The following is an 18,664-nucleotide window of genomic DNA, read 5'->3' on the forward strand; positions in this document are numbered from 1 at the left end:
TGCATTTCCAGATGTCTAGATGGGACGCCTGCGTGTCCGGTAGGAGCAAGAGGTTAAGAAGCCCTCCTGTTCTCTACTCATTACCTGTATTAACTGCACCTGTTTGAACTCGTTACCTGTATACAAGACACCTGTCCACAGACTCAATCAAACTGACTCCAACCTCTCCACAATGGCCAAGACCAGAGAGCTGTGTAAAGGACATCAGGGTTACAAGTGTACACCTGCACAAGGCTGGGATGGGCTACAGGACAAGAAGCAAGCAGTTTGGTGAGAAGGCAACAACTGTTGGCTCAATTATTAGAAAATGGAAGAAGTTCAAGATGACGGTCAATCACCCTCGGTCTTGGGCTCCATGCAAGATCTCACTTCGTGGGGCATCAAGGATCACGAGGAAGGTGAGGGATCAGCCCAGAACTACACGGCAGGACCTGGCCAATGACCTGAAGAGAGCTGGGACCACAGTCTCAAAGAAAACCATTAGTTACACACTACGCCGTCATGGATTAAAATCCTGCAGCGCACGCAAGGTCCCCCTGCTCAAGCCAGCGCATGTCCAGGTCCGTCAGAATTTTGCCAATGACCATCTGGATGATCCAGAGGAGGAATGGGAGAAGGTCATGTGGTCTGATGAGACAAAAATAGAGCTTTTTGGTCTAAACTCCACTCGCCATGTTTGGAGAAAGAAGAAGGACGAGTACAACCCCAAGAACACCATCCCAACCGTGAAGCATGGAGATGGAAACATCATTCTTTGGGTCAGGATGACTGCACCGTATTGAGGGGAGAACGGATGGGGCCATGTATCGCAAGATCTTGGCCAACAACCCCCTTCTCTCAAGTAAGAGCATTGCAGATGGGTCGTGGCTGGGTCTTCCAGCATGACAATGACCCGAAACACACAGCCAGGGCAACTAAGAAGCATCTCAAGGTCCTGGAGTGGCCTTGCCAGTCTCCAGACCTGAACCCAATAGAACATCTTTGGAGGGAGCTGAAAGTCTGTATTGCCCAGCGACAGCCCCGAAACCTGAAGGATCTGGAGAAGGTCTGTATGGAGGAGTGGGCCAAAATCTCTGCTGCAGTGTGTGCAAACCTGGTCAAGAACTACAGGAAACATATGATCTCTGTAATTGCAAACAAAGGTTTCTGTACCAAATATTAAGTTCTGCTTTTCTGATGTATCAAATACTTATGTCATGCAATAAAATGCAAATGAATTACTTAAAAATCATACAACTCATCTATGAACGTTTGAACATCTTAAAGACCTATCTGAACTATTATAATCTCCACCCAGCACCACCCCTCAGAGTCTGGTTTCGCTAGGTTTCTTCCCAGTTTCCTGCTTTTCTAGTGAGTTATTCCTAGTCATTGTGCTTCTACAGTGGTTCCTACTTTAAAAGTTGCGTCATACTGCAGCACACCTTGTGGGCTGCTGCAGCATTCTGTGGCACGTTATCTAATTGTTAGCCATATTTTCTGTTGATGTAAGTTAGTGCTAGTTTTGACCACCAGAGGGCATATTTGAGAAGCATTTGATAGTCTTCCATATTAGCATAGTATATGGATTGATTTCAAGAAATTTGGCTTAATTAATTTGATTAATATTATGGTGTTTCTATTCCGAGAAGAACTAAAAACGAAACCCTCAGGGTTTCCGTTGGGGTGGAATGGAAAATATGGTGCTGTACAACGTGACCGTTGGGAGTAAATCAAATCAAATGTTATTTGTCACATACACATGGTTAGCAGATGTTAATGCTACTGTAGCGAAATGCTTGTGCTTCTAGTTTCGACAATGCAGTAATAACCAACGAGTAATCTAACCTAACAGCTACCTTATACACACATGTGCAAAGGGATGAAGAATATGTACATAAAGATATATGAATGAGTGATGGTACAGAACGGCATAGGCAAGATGCAGTAGATGGTATCGATTACAGTATATACATATGAGATGAGTAATGTAGGGTATGTAAACATTATATTAGGTAGCATTGTTTAGGGTTGCTAGTGATATATTTTACATAATTTCCCATCAATTCCCATTATTAAAGTGGCTGGAGTTGAGTCAGTGTGTTGGCAGCAGCCACTCAATGTTAGTGGTGGCTGTTTAACAGTCTGATGGCCTTGAGATAGAAGCTGTTTTTCAGTCTCTCGGTCCCTGCTTTGATGCACCTGTACTGACCTCACCTTCTGGATGATAGAGGGGTGAACAGGCAGTGGCTCGGGTGTTTGTTGTCTTTGATGATCTTTATGGCCTTCCTGTGACATCGGGTGGTGTAGGTGTCCTGGAGGGTAGGTAGTTTGTCCCCGGTGATGCGTTGTGCAGACCTAACTACCCTTTGGAGAGCCTTACGGTTGTGGGCGAAGCAGTTGCCGTACCATGCGATGACACAGCCCGACAGGATGCTCTCGATTGTGCATCTGTAAAAGTTTGTGAGTGCTTTTGGTGACAAGCCAAATTTCTCTAGCTTCCTGAGGTTGAAGATGCTGTCTGTGTGGGTGGACCAATTCCTTTGTCCGTTATGTGTACCGAGGAACTTAAAACTTACTACTCTCTCCACTAATGTCCCGTCGATGTGGATAGGGGGGTGCTCCCTCTGCTGTTTCCTGAAGTCCACGATCATCTCCTTTGTTTTGTTGACGTTGAGTGTGAGGTTATTTTCCTGACACCACAGTCCGAGAGCCCTTACCTCCTCCCTGTAGGCCGTCTCGTCATTGTTGGTAATCAAGCCTACCACTGTAGTATCATCTGCAAACTTGATGATTGAGTTGGAGGCGTGCATGGCCACACAGTCGTGGCTGAACAGGGAGTACAGGAGAGGGCTCAGAATGCACCTTTGTGGGTCCCCAGTGTTGAGGATCAGCGGGGTGAAGATGTTGTTAGCTACCCTCACCACCTGGGGGCAGCCTGTCAGGAAGTCCAGTACCCAGTTGCACAGGGTGGGGTTGAGACCCAGGGTCTCCAGCTTGATGACTAGTTTGGAGGGTACTATGGTGTTAAATGCTGAGCTGTAGTAGAGGAACAGCATTCTCACTTAGGTATTCCTCTTGTCCAGATGGGTTAGGGCAGTGTGCAGTGTGGTTGCGATTGCATCGTCTGTGGACCTATTGGGTCGGTAAGCATATTGGAGTTGGTCTATGGTGTCAGGTAGGGTGGAGGTGATATGGTCCTTGACTAGTCTCTCAAAGCACTTCATGATGACGGAAGTGAGTGCTACGGGGCGGTAGTCGTTTAGCTCAGTTACCTTAGCTTTCTTGGGAACAGGAACAATGGTGGCCCTCTTGAAGCATGTGGGAACAGCCATCTGCCATCTGGGCCTGCAGCCTTGCGAGGGTTAACACGTTTTAAAGTTTTACTCACGTAGGCTGCAGTGAAGGAGAGTCCGCAGGTTTTGGTAGCGGGCCGCGTCAGTGGCACTGTTTTGTCCTCAAAGCGAGCAAATACGTTGTTTAGTCTGTCTGGGAGCAAGACATCCTGGTCCCCGACGGGACTGGTTTTCGTTTTGTAATCCATGATTGATTGTAGAAGAACACTTCATCTGCCCCTTTTACAGTGTCATTGTACTGGTTCGCTGGCTGGGATTGGGTGGTGGGCAAAACACAGGATCCGCTTCGGGAAAGTCGTATTCCTGGTCGTAATGACGGTGAGTTGACGTTGCTCTTATATCCAGTAGTTCCTTCCGACTGTATGTAATAAAACCTAAGATTACATGGGGTACCAATGTGATAAATAATAATAAAAAAAGAATACTGCATAGTTTCCTAGGAACGAGAAGCGAGGCAGCCATCTCTGTCGGCGCCGGAAGGAGGTTACAGTATAAAAGCATTGAAGGATTCCAAATTGTTTGCCTTCATTAGACAAATTTGTTCCAATATTTCTGTAAGTCAGTGATATTTATTCCCATAGTAATTCGTTATGGATCCATAACTAAATAAACATCAACATTTTTAAAATTGTATTTGTATCATTATTTTATTAACAAAAGCATAAAGATGCTGATGAAGAAATACAGTACTGTACAGTATATGCTTTTACATTTGGATAATAAAGCATTTTGAAGATATAAGACACCTGTAGATGTTTATTAGGCTCCTGTTCAGTCTGACAAGTAAACATAGGCACTTTCCCATGTTTACTACAGTATGTACTGTAGGCTAATTCCTTACATAAGGGGGAGCGGCCATGTCCAAACTTTCTCGGTGACCTCAAGAAATCATTAACTGTCTTTAATGCTTTTTTGGGTTGCATCAGTCATGGACAGACACTTCTGAGACACAGTATTAATGATGCACACCTGGTGGTTCACTGGTAGGCCACATTTGCCTCGGGATCCATCCCAGTTTGTATTCTGTGCCCACTCGTGGTATCTCTCTTCAGTTACACATCCTTGAAATAGCAGAACAGCATAAAGGTCCGGGTGACCCTTGCTGTGCCTGGTGAGCAGTTGGTCAAGTTCTGTTGTCAGAAGAGGAATGGAAATGTCAAGGTAAACTGACGACCTGACGAACCCGCCACGTATCTTTACTCTGGCTGTCGGAGGTGGAGTTCCAGAGCTCACAGGTGTGCCTGGCATGGATTGGGACTCCATCTTGTTTCTCACCCTTTTCAACACATCATTCTCCACCTGACTCTCCACCAATGCCGCCTGACTCTCCGCTAATGAGGAGTGACTCTCTGCTAATACCACCTGGCTCTGGACCAGTGCACCAGCTGTCGCCTGTATCTCTGCCCTCAGAGAATGTTTCTCTTTCTGCTGGTCTGCCTTCAATGACTCGATTTCGGTCTTTGAAGTTTGAATCTCACCCATGAGCACCTTCATCAGATGAGCAGAATGGTACTGCCCTGAGCCCCCATCGATTACAGTGGCCTATGATAGAAACGGTTAATTAAGCATTAAAAGCGACTCCAACACACAAATGCTGCATACACATTTTAAGAATCTAGCTTAACTAACAACTTTCTTGGCAACCATGCATTTGTTTTCGGTGTGGCCCGTTGTCCAGCCTCTTGTCCACTGATCTCCACGGATGGTTGCCGGCATGGTTGTAAGCTCTGCAAAAACACATTCACGTTTTTAGTACATAATTATCGATTTTATTACACAGTATGCCTACACATTGATAGGCTATATACCTTTTATTATTTTTATAAAATTGAAAACTGAAACCAAAATACAAGAATACCTTTAGTTTTGGTGATCCTCTCAGCTCCAGCTCATTTTCAAGTCCTCTGGTGGTTACAGTTGTAACCCTGGAACGGGTAGCACCAGAGAAAGAAGCTGGCTTGATGAAAACTGTGTCCATTTTGTCTGTTCTCTTTGGTCGCAATATCATTTTTTTTAGATAAACGACTAGTTTTTGAATGGTAACTGTGTTAAGGGTGGAGTTTTGGCCAGAATGAGGAAAGGAGTGACATTCAGGTTACAATAGGCTATAAGTATACAGCAGATTGCAGATTGTCCTCACTTTGATTATGCTGTACAACATACTGTAGCACCATGACCAGGATCTCTATTAATTCCAGTGAGCAGATTAGGGCATTTAGGAGGAATGGAAAATCTACTGGAGACATTTCAAAAATTCTAGTAGATTTGGGGATTTTGGTCACAGACAGTGCTATTCTCAAACACTATCATCGGATGCCTGTTTTACAGTGAACTCGAAAGCCCAGGAAAATGAAAAGGTACAGTAGGTGACAATACTGTAAAGTAGGCCTAATAATGCAAGAAATAATGCTTAAATAAATCGACTGCTGGTCTTTACTGTCTGCTGCACATTTTTCCATTGTATTTCATTCCCAGCGAGACTATTCAAACCATTGACTCACTGATGAATGAAGATGATGAGCAATCTGTAATCTGTTGGCATCACTCATAACATCAACATCGCTCTAATCAAAGTCAGAAGACAGTTGAATAAACTTGTGTGGACTTACGGAAATGCTTGGAAAGAAATGTTCTATATATATTCTGCCTTGTTCAGTGGCAGAACGACAGATTTTGTCCTTGTCAACTCAGGGATTCGATCCAGCAATCGGTTACGGGCCCAATGCTCTAACAACTAGGCTACCTGCCGCCCCTATTTAGAGAAATGCCCTTATTGTAAGCCTTTCAAGATTAATTCAAATGTAATTGTGACAGAAATGTAGACTCAGTTTAGTGCACTTAAAATAAGCCCAGGATAGTTTGCTTGCCCCCCAAATGGCACCCTATCCCTAAATAGTGCAATATTTTTGACCAGAGCCCTGTAGGCAAATGAAGAGCACCATATAGGGACTATGGGTGCCATTTGGGACACAAACAGTATTACAATGTACTGTAGCGCATACTCCAGAAATCTGAACAATGAAGCCTTGTTCACACTGCAGGACTTAATGCTCAACTCAGTTTTGTTTTCCAAATTCATTTTTGAATACTGTCTATCCAAACAGAAATGTACTTGTGAATGAACCGGATTTGTGGGTGTTCATGTCAACAGTAATTTGCTGACATGGCTACGCTAGTCGTCATAGTAACAGCGGGTGTGTGCACAGTGGAGTAGGCTGATTCATGTATATACTACCTCAATTGGGTAGACCAACCAGTGCTTCCACACATTGGCTAACCGGGCTATCTGCATTTTGTCCCACCACCCACCACCCGCCAACCCATATTTTACGCTACTGCTCCTCTGTTCACCATATATGCATAGTCACTTTAACCATATCTACATGTACATACTACAGCCTGACTAACCGGTGTCTGTATGTAGCCTCACTACTTTTATAGCCTCACTACTGTATATAGCCTGTCTTGTTACTGTTGTTTTTTTTTTTACCTACCTATGGTACACCTAACACCTTTTCTGCACTGTTGGTTAGAGCCTGTAAGTAAGCATTTCACTGTATTCAGCACACGTGACAAATACATTTTGATTTGATTTGATTGGTGGTGTTGCTTGTACTTCCTATCACTCAGACGTTATGTAGCAAGATAAGGTGACAATGCCTGCCATGGACATTTCCCAGTTGCTTTGAATGTTCAAAATCATAATTAAAGAACACCTTTTAAGCCTCAAAACGATTACTTTTTTGGCTAGCCACAGCAGTCAACTAGCGAGCTAGGTACCTCATTAGCTTTCTAGCACATTCACTAATTTGTTTTTAAACAATTAACAATCTAGTTAGCTACCACATGTTCTAGTCAAACTGTCAACAGAGTAGCTGGCAGGCAACAACATGTGCCAAAAATATGTCCAAAAACCACTCGAGGGGAAATAAATCAGATTTGACCATTCAGACACAAGTCACATGGCCAGGAATCAGATTTCTATGAAGGTGGTTTGAAATGTGGCTTGAAATGTGTTTGGCTTTATCTGGTTTCCTGACCCTTTCCAAATGCTACAGTGACTCAAAGAAAGCCCCAATGTGTTCTCTCAAGTATCAAACTATCTTTTTTGTCTTGCCTGTGTGCTGGGGTGTCCTCCTGTTTGGTTCGCTGGCCTACAATTCACAGCTTCAAGAGGATGGCTGAGGTTGCATGGCTGGCAGGGTGCAGTGGTGTGGCATGGTAATTGCATTGAGAAAGAAGTGTTAGAGGTGGAGCCTCTGCTATGCAGCTCAGTCATAGCTATCCTGCCAATGTATTCCTAACAGATTCCTAGCTTCTGGGACTGACTGACTGACTGTTGGCTGTTGCTATCTTCCAGATGACACAGCCTCACTATCCATTGACAGAGAGGATGAGTGCCTTAAAACATTCAAATAATCTTGTAAAACATTTCATAAGTCTTGTTCGTCTCGCTCTTACCAGGTCGTTATTCTGTTCTCCCTTCAGTCTCCGGTCTCCATTTGGCATGTCGTGGGAAGCAAAAGAATAGCCCATGGTCATTATAAGCCAGGAGGAAGCATATTTTGAAGTTATTTCTCAAGAAGTGGCACACACAAGGGTCACAGAGGTCATGCTGTTTTCTTGGAGAGCATCTATAAGAAAATAATGTTGTAGAGAAAGCATGCTCATCACTGTGCTGCTGGCTAAAAAAATAAAATCAATACTTATGTCTCCACAACCTGCATTTATTTCCTTCAACACACATATGGTTGGAGAATAGAGGGTTAATGGCCATGATTTGTACAATAGGCCATGTAACCATCCTGACGGAGATTGCTATTTGTCCATTTTTTACTGGGTTCGCAGAAATCCAATCTTGCCAAGGTTAAATTTTTGAAGTCGGCTGCTTGCTACACTGGGAACAACGACACCTGAAGAGTTTCTTTCCAAAACGCAATATTTCCATTTTCAGAAATGTTGGTAAATTAGCTTTTATTCTTTAAAGGCTCTGTCGCAACCGGCCCGACCGGGAGGTCCATGGGGCGATGCACAATTGGCCCAGCGTCGTCCGGGTTAGGGAGGGTTTGGTCGTCAGGGATATCCTTGTCTCATCGCGCACTAGCGACTCCTGTGGTGGACCGGGCGCAGTGGACACTGACCAGGTCGCCAGGTGCATAGTGTTTCCTCCGACACATTGGTGTGGCTGGCTACCGGGTTGGATGTGCATTGTGTCAAGAAGCAGTGCGGGCCTCCTGGGTGGCGCAGTGGTTAAGGGCGCTGTACTGCAGCGCCAGCTGTGCCATCAGAGTCCCTGGGTTCGCGCCCAGGCTCTGTCGTAACCGGCCGCGACCGGGAGATCCGTGGGGCGATGCACAATTGGCCTAGCGTCATCCGGGTTAGGGAGGCCTTGGTCGGTAGGGATGTCCTTGTCTCATCGTGCACCAGCGACTCCTGTGGCGGGCCGGGCGCAGTGCGCGCTAACCAAGGTTGCTAGGTGCACGGTGTACCCTCCGACACATTGGTGCAGCTGGCTTTCGGGTTGTATGCGCGCTGTGTTAAGAAGCTGGTTGGGTTGTGTATCGGAGGACGCATGACTTTCAACCTTCGTCTCTCCCGAACCCGTACGGGAGTTGTAGCGATGAGACTAGATAGTAGCTACTACAACAATTGGATACCACGAAATTAGGGAGAAAAAGTGTTTTGGAGGACACATGGCTCTCGACCTTCGCCTCTCCCGAGTCCGTACAGGAGCTGCAGCGATGAGACAGGACTGTAACTACTACCAATTGGATACCACGAAATTGGGGAGAAAAAGGGGGTAAAAAAAATATTTAAAAACACCTCTTAAAACTTCTTAAGGTATAGGGGGCAGCATTTTCACTTTTGGATAAATAGCGTGCCCAATTTCAACTTTGTGCTACTCATGCCAGGAACATAAGATATGCATATTATTCGTATAATTGGATATATAACACTCTGAAGTTTCTAAAACTGTTTGTATCATGTATAACAGAACTTATGTAGCAGGTTAAACCCCGAGGACTAACAGTTCAGAATGTTGTTTTTTTTGGTCTCTTTCTGTTCAGTGAGATTTCATTGGCAAATTATATTTCTTAGGAGCCAGTTTTCAGTTCCTATCGCTTCCACTGGATGTCACCAGTCTTTGGAATTTGGTTGAGGTTATTCATTTGTGCAATGAAAAAGAAGGCCATCTAGGAACTGGGTAACACTGTTGAGAGTTGCGCAAGACGTGAAAAGTAGCATGGTTTGTTTTCTTCCTGTATTGATCACATATAGACACGTCTACAATTTGATTTGTTATTAACGTTTAAAAATACCTAAAGTTGTATTACAAAAGTAGTTTGAAATATTTTGGCAAAGTTTACAGTTTTGGAAATATACTCTTCATTTTTTTCTCCGCAACCGGCATTTATATCCTTATTTACCTACTCATAAAATGAACACACGTGGTGGGCGAATAAAGGGGTAATGACCATCATTTGTACAATAGGCCGGGTAACCATCCCAACGTAATTGACTACAAGTCCGTTTTTACCTGCTTTTACCGGCTTCCCAGAGATCTCATTTGGCATGGTGACACACTGTTTGAACATGTTTGACACCATTGTTTTTCTTATTAGAGCTGCTGACCTCATTTCCTGTCGAGGCTCGAGGAAAACAACTTGTGCTGCTTGCATCCCAACATAAGCACACACACACTCACACACACCCTTAATTTGGCACCAGTCATCAGCAACCGACACACACTGAAATGGCACTTGAAAATGGCACAAATATAGCGCTGACATTAGCCAGCCAAAAACAGAACAATCAACACACACAGACAGCACATAATAGGATAACTCAAACAATTGTGCAGCTCTCAGTTCTATGGTTGCTGCTTTCATACCATGAAAACGGAACTGAGATTGAATTTGTATGTATTTTGTGTATTTTTCTTTCTTATACCGTACGCAATTACTCTGAGTTTCAGCAAGTGATTGGCTTTAGTGTTATTCTCCCAGATATCAGAATTTCCCCCCTCTCAGTTTAAAAGTGAAAGAGAACAAACCTCAGGGGAATTTGTCACCGCTGGAGAAGAGAATAAAGGATATGAAGGCGAGGGTGGTGTTGGTAGTGGTTGTGGTGGTGGTGGTGGTGGTGGAGGGGGCAGAAAACAGCCCAGCCAGACAGTTTTCTTGGAGGAATTGTAATTTAGAATTTAGAGGCAATAGTAGCAGATGGACGGCCAGCAATCAGACAGCTGCTGTCATCAATTCTTCCAGGGAGTCTTAGTCATGAATCAGAGACAGTCAGTGTCAGAGAGAGACGGGGAGACGGAGCGAGAGAGAGATATGCTGGCTCCAGTACAGGACAGTCTGGCCCATGGCTATATCTGGACCTGGAGTAAAGAATATTCAAACAACCTTCGAGACGGACCGGCAGACTGAGCACACTAAAGCACACTAAAATGCTTCTCCTGTCTGCCCCACAACAGTCACAGCTTGGTTAGTACTATCCGGATTCCTTGGGGTGTCCCTACCCTAAACCCTTACCGTAACCCCTACCTTTCACTTAACACTGACCTAACCCTAACCGTTTTAAATGTAAACTTCAATTGGGTGATGTCAGATTTGTGAAGTCCCAAGGATCCCATTTAGAGCTTGTTATCGTGGCCTTTTCTGCAATTCTTTATCTTCAGTCCTGCATGTAGACACTGTCATGGATTGGATATATTTAGTATAGAAGCATAAAACACACAATGGGACTGTTTGGGAAGGAGAGCATCCAGGAGAAAGAAGTCAGCGTAGCATCAGGTGTTTCTCATGGGGCTCCATAACAATCCTCAGTTCTTTGATACTTTCAGTGCCTTAAAATATTTTGCAGCCTTTTACGAAACTTTGCAGGTGTCTTTGCAACTTGGCAGGTGTTTAAATTATTTTGCATCCTTTTATGAAACTTTTAAGGTGTCCATGAAACTTTTTAGGGCTTTGAAATATTTTGCAGCTGTTCTTTTTGTTTTGTTTTTTAAGCCTGGGCTCGAACCTTAGACTACTGCACCACCCGGGAGGCATTTTGCAGCTGTTTATGAAACTTTGCAGCATTGTTTGAAATGTAAATGAGTAATTGCCTTAAAAATATTCTGTAGGCTTAGTTGAAACATTGCAGGTCTTGGCTTAAAGTCTTGCTTTATGTGCTCACGCTGTTATTTAATTTTTTTAAGCTGAGGACCACCATACTTAAGGCACGTGTTGTAAAACCCTTTGGGAACGTTACACAGAGTTTTGCCTCAATAAAGCTATTAGAAAAGCTCCTGGTAAAAGCAAGTTACTATTTAACAAATCTTAGCTTTGTAGTCAACTTGATCACACAAAAGAATGCTTGCATTGCTGGAAAATCACTGCCACAGAAAACAAAATACGCATTTGCAGGTCCTTTCAGAAAGTATTCACACCCCTCAACTTTTTCCACATTCAATTGAGATTTTGTGTCACTTGCCCACACACAATACCCCATAATGTAAAAGTGGAATTATGTTTTAAAAATTACAGTGAGTTGGGAAAGTATTCACCCCCTTGGCAATTTTCCTGTTTTCTTGCTTTACAACCTGGAATTAAAATGGATTTTGGGGGGGTTTGCATCATTTTATTTACACTACATGCCTACCAATTTGAAGATGCAAAATAGTCTTATTGTGAAACAAATGAAATAGACCCCCTTGCAGCAATTACAGCTGCAAGTCTCTTGGGGTATGTCTCTATAAACTTGGCACATCTAGCCACTGTGATTTTTACCCATTCATCAAGGCAAAACTGCTCCAGCTCCTTCAGGTTGGATGTGTTCCGCTGGTGTACAGCAATCTTGGGGATAAAAAATCATACCACAGATTCTAAATTTGATTGAGGTCTGTGCTTTGACCAGACCATTCCATGACATTTAAATGTTTCCCCTTAAACCACTCGAGTGTTGCTTTAGCAGCATGCTTAGAGTAATTGTCCTGCTGGAAGGTGAACCTCCGTTCCAGTCTCAAATCTCTGGTAAGACTGAAACTGGTTTCCCTCAAGAATTTCCCAGGATTTAGCACTATCCATCATTCCTTCAATTCTGACCAGTTTCCCAGTCCCTGCTGATGAAAAACTTCCTCGCAGAATGATGCTGCCACCACCATGCTTCACTGTAGGGATGGTGTTCTTGGGGTGATGAGCGGTGTTGGGTTTTCGCCAGACATAGCATTTTCCTTGATGGCCAAAAAGCACATTTTTAGTCTCATCTGACCAGAGTACCTTCTTCCATATGTTTGATGCCTTTTTGTGAACACCAAACGTGTTTACTTACTTTTTTCTTTAAGCAATGACTTCTTTCTGGCCACTCTTCCATAAAGCCCAGCTCGGTGGAGTGTTTGGCTTAAAATGGTCCTACGGACAGATACTCCAATCTCCGCTGTGGAGCGCAGCACCTTCAGGGTTAACTTTGGGCTCTTTGTTGCTTCTGATTATTGACCTTCTTGCCTGGTCCGTGAGTTTTGGTGGACGGCCCTTCTCTTGGCAGGTTTGTTGTGGTGCCATATTCTTTCCATTTTTTAATAATGGATTTAATGGTGCTCTTTGGGATGTTCAAAGTTTTGGATATTTTTTTATAACCCAACCCCGATCTGTACTTCTCCACAACTTTGTCCCTGAACTGTTTGGAGAGCTCCTTGGTCTTCATAGTGCCGGTTGCTTGGTGGTGCCCTTTGCTAAGGGGTGTTGCAGACTCTGGGGCTTTTCAGAACAGGTGTATAGATACTGAGATCATGTGACAGATCAAGATATTTTTTGTCATTTCTCCTCATCAAATTAGACTATTTTGTGTATGTCCATTACATGAAATCGAAATAAAAATATATTTAAATTACAGGTTGTAATGCAACAAAATAGGAAAAATGCCAAGGGGATGAATACTTTTGCAAGGCACTGTAAAAGCTGAAATGTTTTGAGTAAATACATATTCTACCCCATTTGTTATGACAAGTCACATAATAATTTGTAATGACTCAATCGGTGTGTAATAATGGTGTTTAACATGATTTTTAATGACTACCTCATCTCTATAGCTCACACATACAATTATCTGTAAGGTCCCTCAGTCGAGCAATGAATTTCAAACACAGATTTAACCACAAAGACCAGGGAGGTTTTCCAGTGCTTCACAAACAAGTACACCTATTGGTAGAAAAAAAAGTAGACGTTGAATATCCCTTTGAGCATGATGAAGTGTTTAACTACACTTTGTATGGTGCGTCAATACTCTCAGTAACTACAAAGACACAGGCGTCCTTACTACCTCAGTTAACGGAGAGGAAGGGATTTTTACCATGAGGCCAATGGTGGCTTTAAAACAGATACAGAGTTTAATGTTTAATGTTTAGTTTAATGGAGTTTAATGTGATAGGAGATAACTGAGGATGGATCAACACAATTGTAGTTACTCCACAACTAACCTAGATGAAAGAAGGAAGCTTGTAAAAATAAAAATAATAATCATGTTATGGGTACGCTTGCCATCGGCAAGGACAATACAGTTCTTTAAATATAAAAAGGAACGGAATAGAGCTGGGCACAGGCTAAATCCTAGAGGAAACCCTGATTCAGTCTGCTTTCCAACAGACACTGGGAGACAAATTCACCTTTCAGCAGGACAATAACCTAAAACACAAAGCCATATACACTGGAGTTGCTGTCCAAGACGACATTGAATGTTCCTAAATGGACTAGTTACACTTTTTACTGGAAAATTTACTGGAAAATGTCTGTCTAGCAATGATCAACAATGAACTTGACAGAGCTTGATTAATTGTAAAAAGAATAATGTGCAAATATTGTACAATCTAGGTGTGCCAAGCTCCTTCGAGATTTACCCAGAAAGACTCAAAGCTATAATCGTTGCCAAAGAGGATTCTAACATGTATTGACTCAACAATGGGAATATTTATGTAAATTTAATATTTCTCTATTTAATTTTCAATAAATTTGCACACATTTCTAAAAACATGTTTTCACTTTGTCATTATGGGTTATTGTGTGTAGATGGGTGAGACAAAAATATATTTAATCCAATTTGAATTCAGGCTGTAACACAACACAATTTGGAACAAGTCAAGGGGTATGAATACTTTCTGAAGGCACTGTAAACCTCCGACGTATACCACTATAACATGCTATAACCATCCTAGCCTGCTCTCACCATTTACATGAACAGCAGACATCTCTCATCTGTTCTGCACTCATACAGCTTCTTAATGATTGAGAAACTAAACTACAAAAACCGACCATAGAGTGTGTCATTGTGAATGCTGGTCTCCTGTGCTCCTATTGGCCAGTCTTTTGACGGTGTCCTCTATTACCTGTGTCCCAACGCTGCTGGTGACAGTTGCTGTGGACCTGTATGGCTCAGTTGATACAGCATGGCGCTTGCAACACCAGAATTGTGGGTTTGAATCCCGGGGCCACCAATATGTAAAATGGATACATGCTTGACTGTCAGTTGCTTTGGATAAAAGGCATGTCCATGTGTGATGAGTCTCTCACAGTCAAGTTAAAGTAAGTTGTGTGTATTTATGTGTGTGTGAGCAGATAGCTCTGAGAAGTCTCCTATGGATGCCTCCCTGTCTCTGGTGGTTTTCCATGGGGTCCCAGGCAGCCATGAGTCCCCAGGGGGGCCAGAGAAGAAGACAGGCAGTGGTGTTACGGTGGAGCTACAGCAGCCTAAGGTGTTAATAGAATCTCCCGTGTATCAGTGAGTTGGCAGACTCCATAATCATTAGCTTGGGGGATAAGATGGAGGGAATGGAGGGAGGGAGGGGATGACTGCATGAGACTCATCTCTCCTTGTTTGCTTCCTTCTCTCTATCCTTCTTTCTTCACGATTCATTATTTTCCATCTGCCAACGCACGGCTGATACCCCCGACACACACACAAACGCACACACACTCCACCTGAGATGGGCTGAGCAGTGCCGTGCCAAGACAATGGTGTGATGTGTAATGAATGCACAGCCATGGCTCTGAATATCATCAATAAAACATTGTCTACATCCCAAATGTTACCCTATTCCCCATATAGTGCACTACTTTTGACCAGAGCCCTATGGATCCTGGTCAGAAGTAGTGCGCAATGTAGGAAATAAGGTGATATTTGGGATGTAGCCATTGTCACCCAAGACATGTCTTTCTTGTTAGTTCTCTCTTTCCCCATGTCTCCCTCCGCCACCTGTCTTACTTACTCTCTCTCTACTCTCTCTCTTCCTCGCTCACTCGCTCGTTCGCTTCCTCTCTCATTCTTTCTCTCTCACACATGCCTCTCGCACACACCTCTCTTTCCTTATTTCCCCTTCAGCCTCTTGTTCTCTCTCACTGTCATCCTCCCTCCTTTTGTTTATGAGTCTCGTTTGGTGCTGTCGTGGCTCTACAGGTGTCAAAGTAGTTTCCATGCTAATGAGAAGTGTGGACATCCTTATAACGTATGTGTCTCAAAAGATACTCTATTCCCTAAATCCGCTTAAGGATCTGCCCCTTTTTTTTTCAATTTTTCACCTAAAATAACATACCCAAATCTATCTGCCTGTAGCTCAGGCCCTGAAACAAGCATATGCATATTCTTGGTACCATTTGAAAGGAAGCACTTTGAAGTTTGTGGAAATGTGAAAGGAATGTAGTAGAATACAACATAATAGATCTAGTGAAAGATAATACAAAGAAAACAATGTTATTTTTAATTTTTTTTTGTACCAGCATCTATGAAATGCAAAAGAAAGGCCATAATGTATTATTCTAGCCCAAGTGCAATTTATATATTGGCCACTGGATGGCAGCAGTGTATGTGCAAATTTATAGACTGAACCAATGAACCATTGCATTTCTGTTCCAGATTTTGCATCAGGATTGCCCAAATTGTCCTACTTGGTTTATTAATAACTTTTCATGTTCAAAATGGTGTACTCTCCTCAAACAGTAGCATGGTATTCTTTCACTGTCATATCTACTGTAAACTGGAAGGCGCAGTTAGATTAATATGAGTTTAAGCTTTCTGCCAATATCAGATATGTCTACAGTATGTCCTGGGAAATATTCTTGTCGCATTAGTCTACGTTAGCTCAACCATCCGTGGAAGGGACACCAACTTTCAAAGCACTCTCCAACACATACTGTTATACAATGTCCTTTCCTTCAGTCATGTTATGCACATTTGATAATCACATAACCACGAGTGTCCTTATTTGAACTTATATTTAAATCTACTTACTGTACAGTACAATCTGAAATAATTTGTGCAATGTGTTCAGAATGTTTCAGGCATTATCAGAAACAGCGAATGAAAATCACAAGAAAATTTGGCCAACAAATGTGACTCGTTTCAAGAAACTAGGCATCTGTCGCAAGTCACTACTTCACAGGAGAGGCATTTGACCTTAAACATAATTTGTTGGAGAATTGCCTTCTTGAACATGTGAACTTTTATGTGCCTTAATAAAAAACTAGTATGCCATCTGTAAATACAAATAATATTTTTAAATTACGAGCCTAGTTGGTTTGTCCACGGAAAAAGCCAGGAACCTTCCTGCTAGGCATAATTGGCTGAGAGAATGGATAGGCTGGAAATGCTGAGAGATGAGTTAGGATTGGTCTGCCATGTAGCATGCTTCGGTCTATAACATGAGCTGCTCCATATGTGTAGGTAATCCTTTATACCGTATTTGTTTTTCAAGATATCATGAAGAACTGCAAAGGTATTGCTAATGCTCTCCACTTTCTGGAGGACAATTGTGCCATGTTGACTGTCTCTGACTATGAACATTTATCAGACGATGAGGAAATCCCTGAGTTAGGTAAAAACATTTTCATTGAACCAGACATTTGAGAGTGTTCTGAAACAACGATCAACAGTGTTATTGTCATGGAGGAAGTTGACAGAGTTTTGAAATCAGTGGAATGCCCGGAGGAAGGAGTATGATAGCTAAGGAGATGCTGGCATTTGATTTGACAAAAGGGGAGTTGTATAAAACACCTGTTTTACATTTTCAAACTAACTGTTACATATTCAAACTAAGGGCAACCATGATATCCGTGATTTAGAAGGAGAAGCGTTCATCCATGTAAGAGAGTCTAGTTAGCTTTATTTTCAGATATTATACATTTGCAAGTTAAAGGGTACTTTTAGCCAGCTAGCTAAAATTTGCATTTCTAGTTAAAGCCTAATGTTAGCTAGCTAGCTAACATTGAACCTAGTTGGTTACCTTTAGTTACCTGCAGAGTAATGCATGGTGGCTAGCTATGACAATCCGTTTGTATTGCTAGTAGTATATGGTTTGGGATTATTGCCGCATTCAAAACAATTGGAAACTCGGAACTGGGAACTGACTTCCGACTTCAGTGCGTTCAAGACAACTGGGAATTCTAAAGAAAACAAGCTCCGACTGAGAAAATATTTTTGAATGGTCATCCAACTCGGAATTCCAACTTTGACAAAATGTAATTTTCATGGCCAGAATCAACGTGAATGATGACACCAATGGTTAACTATACAAAACCAAAATGGCTGCCCGGTAACGTAACAGGTGGAAATCCAGGCAGACTGTTTGGTGTATTGTAGACCTTACAGTGAAGTGCTTACCTACAGGCCCTAACTGTAATGGCCGTTGGTGGTGGAAGAAGAGGAGGACCAAGGTGCAGCGTGGTATGTGTCCATATTTATTCAATGAACACGGAAATAACAAAAATATCAACGAGAACGGCCGAAAACAGTTCTGGCTGGTGTAGAAACACAACAGAAAACAATCACCCACCAAACACAATAGAAAACAGGCTCCCTAAATATGGTTCTCTATCAGGGACAACGATTGACAGCTGCCTCTGATTGAGAAACATACCAGGCCAAACACAGAAATAGCAAATCATAGAAAAACGAACATAGACAACCCACCCAACTCACGCCCTGACCATACTAAAACAAAGACAAAACAAAAAACTAAGGTCAGAAGGTGACACTAACTAACAGTGCAATTTTTAAGTAAAAAATAGGTATTAGGTGAACAATAGATAAGTAAAGAAATAAAAACAACAGTAAAAAGTAACAGTAGCGAGGCTATATACAGTAGCGAGGCTATATACAGGCACCGGTTAGTCTGGCTAATTGAGGTAGTATGTACATGTAGGTATAGTTAAAGTGACTTGTATATATGATAAACAGAGAGTAGCAGTAGAGTAAGAGAGGGGTTGGCGGGTGGTGGGTGGCGGGTGGCGGGACACATTGCAGATAGTCTGGGTAGTCAAGGTGCGGGGGCATCGGTTAGTCGGGCTAATTGAGGTAGT

The 18,664-nt window shown here is 42.6% G+C and overlaps 1 protein-coding gene across 1 annotated transcript in view; it reads left to right on the forward strand.

Moving 5' to 3' along the window:
- Positions 1 to 355: 355 nt before the first annotated feature.
- Positions 356 to 18,664, forward strand: part of LOC124039031 — a 37,455-nt gene continuing 19,146 nt past the window's right edge. The window contains exons 1-2 of the mRNA XM_046354914.1: positions 356 to 398; positions 14,930 to 15,066. Of these exons, the coding sequence (XP_046210870.1) occupies positions 356 to 398; positions 14,930 to 15,066 (180 nt within the window). The remainder of the gene's footprint in view (positions 399 to 14,929; positions 15,067 to 18,664) is intronic.

Source organism: Oncorhynchus gorbuscha, linkage group LG07, assembly GCF_021184085.1.
Source record: "Oncorhynchus gorbuscha isolate QuinsamMale2020 ecotype Even-year linkage group LG07, OgorEven_v1.0, whole genome shotgun sequence".
In the NCBI taxonomy this organism is placed as follows: domain Eukaryota; kingdom Metazoa; phylum Chordata; class Actinopteri; order Salmoniformes; family Salmonidae; genus Oncorhynchus; species Oncorhynchus gorbuscha.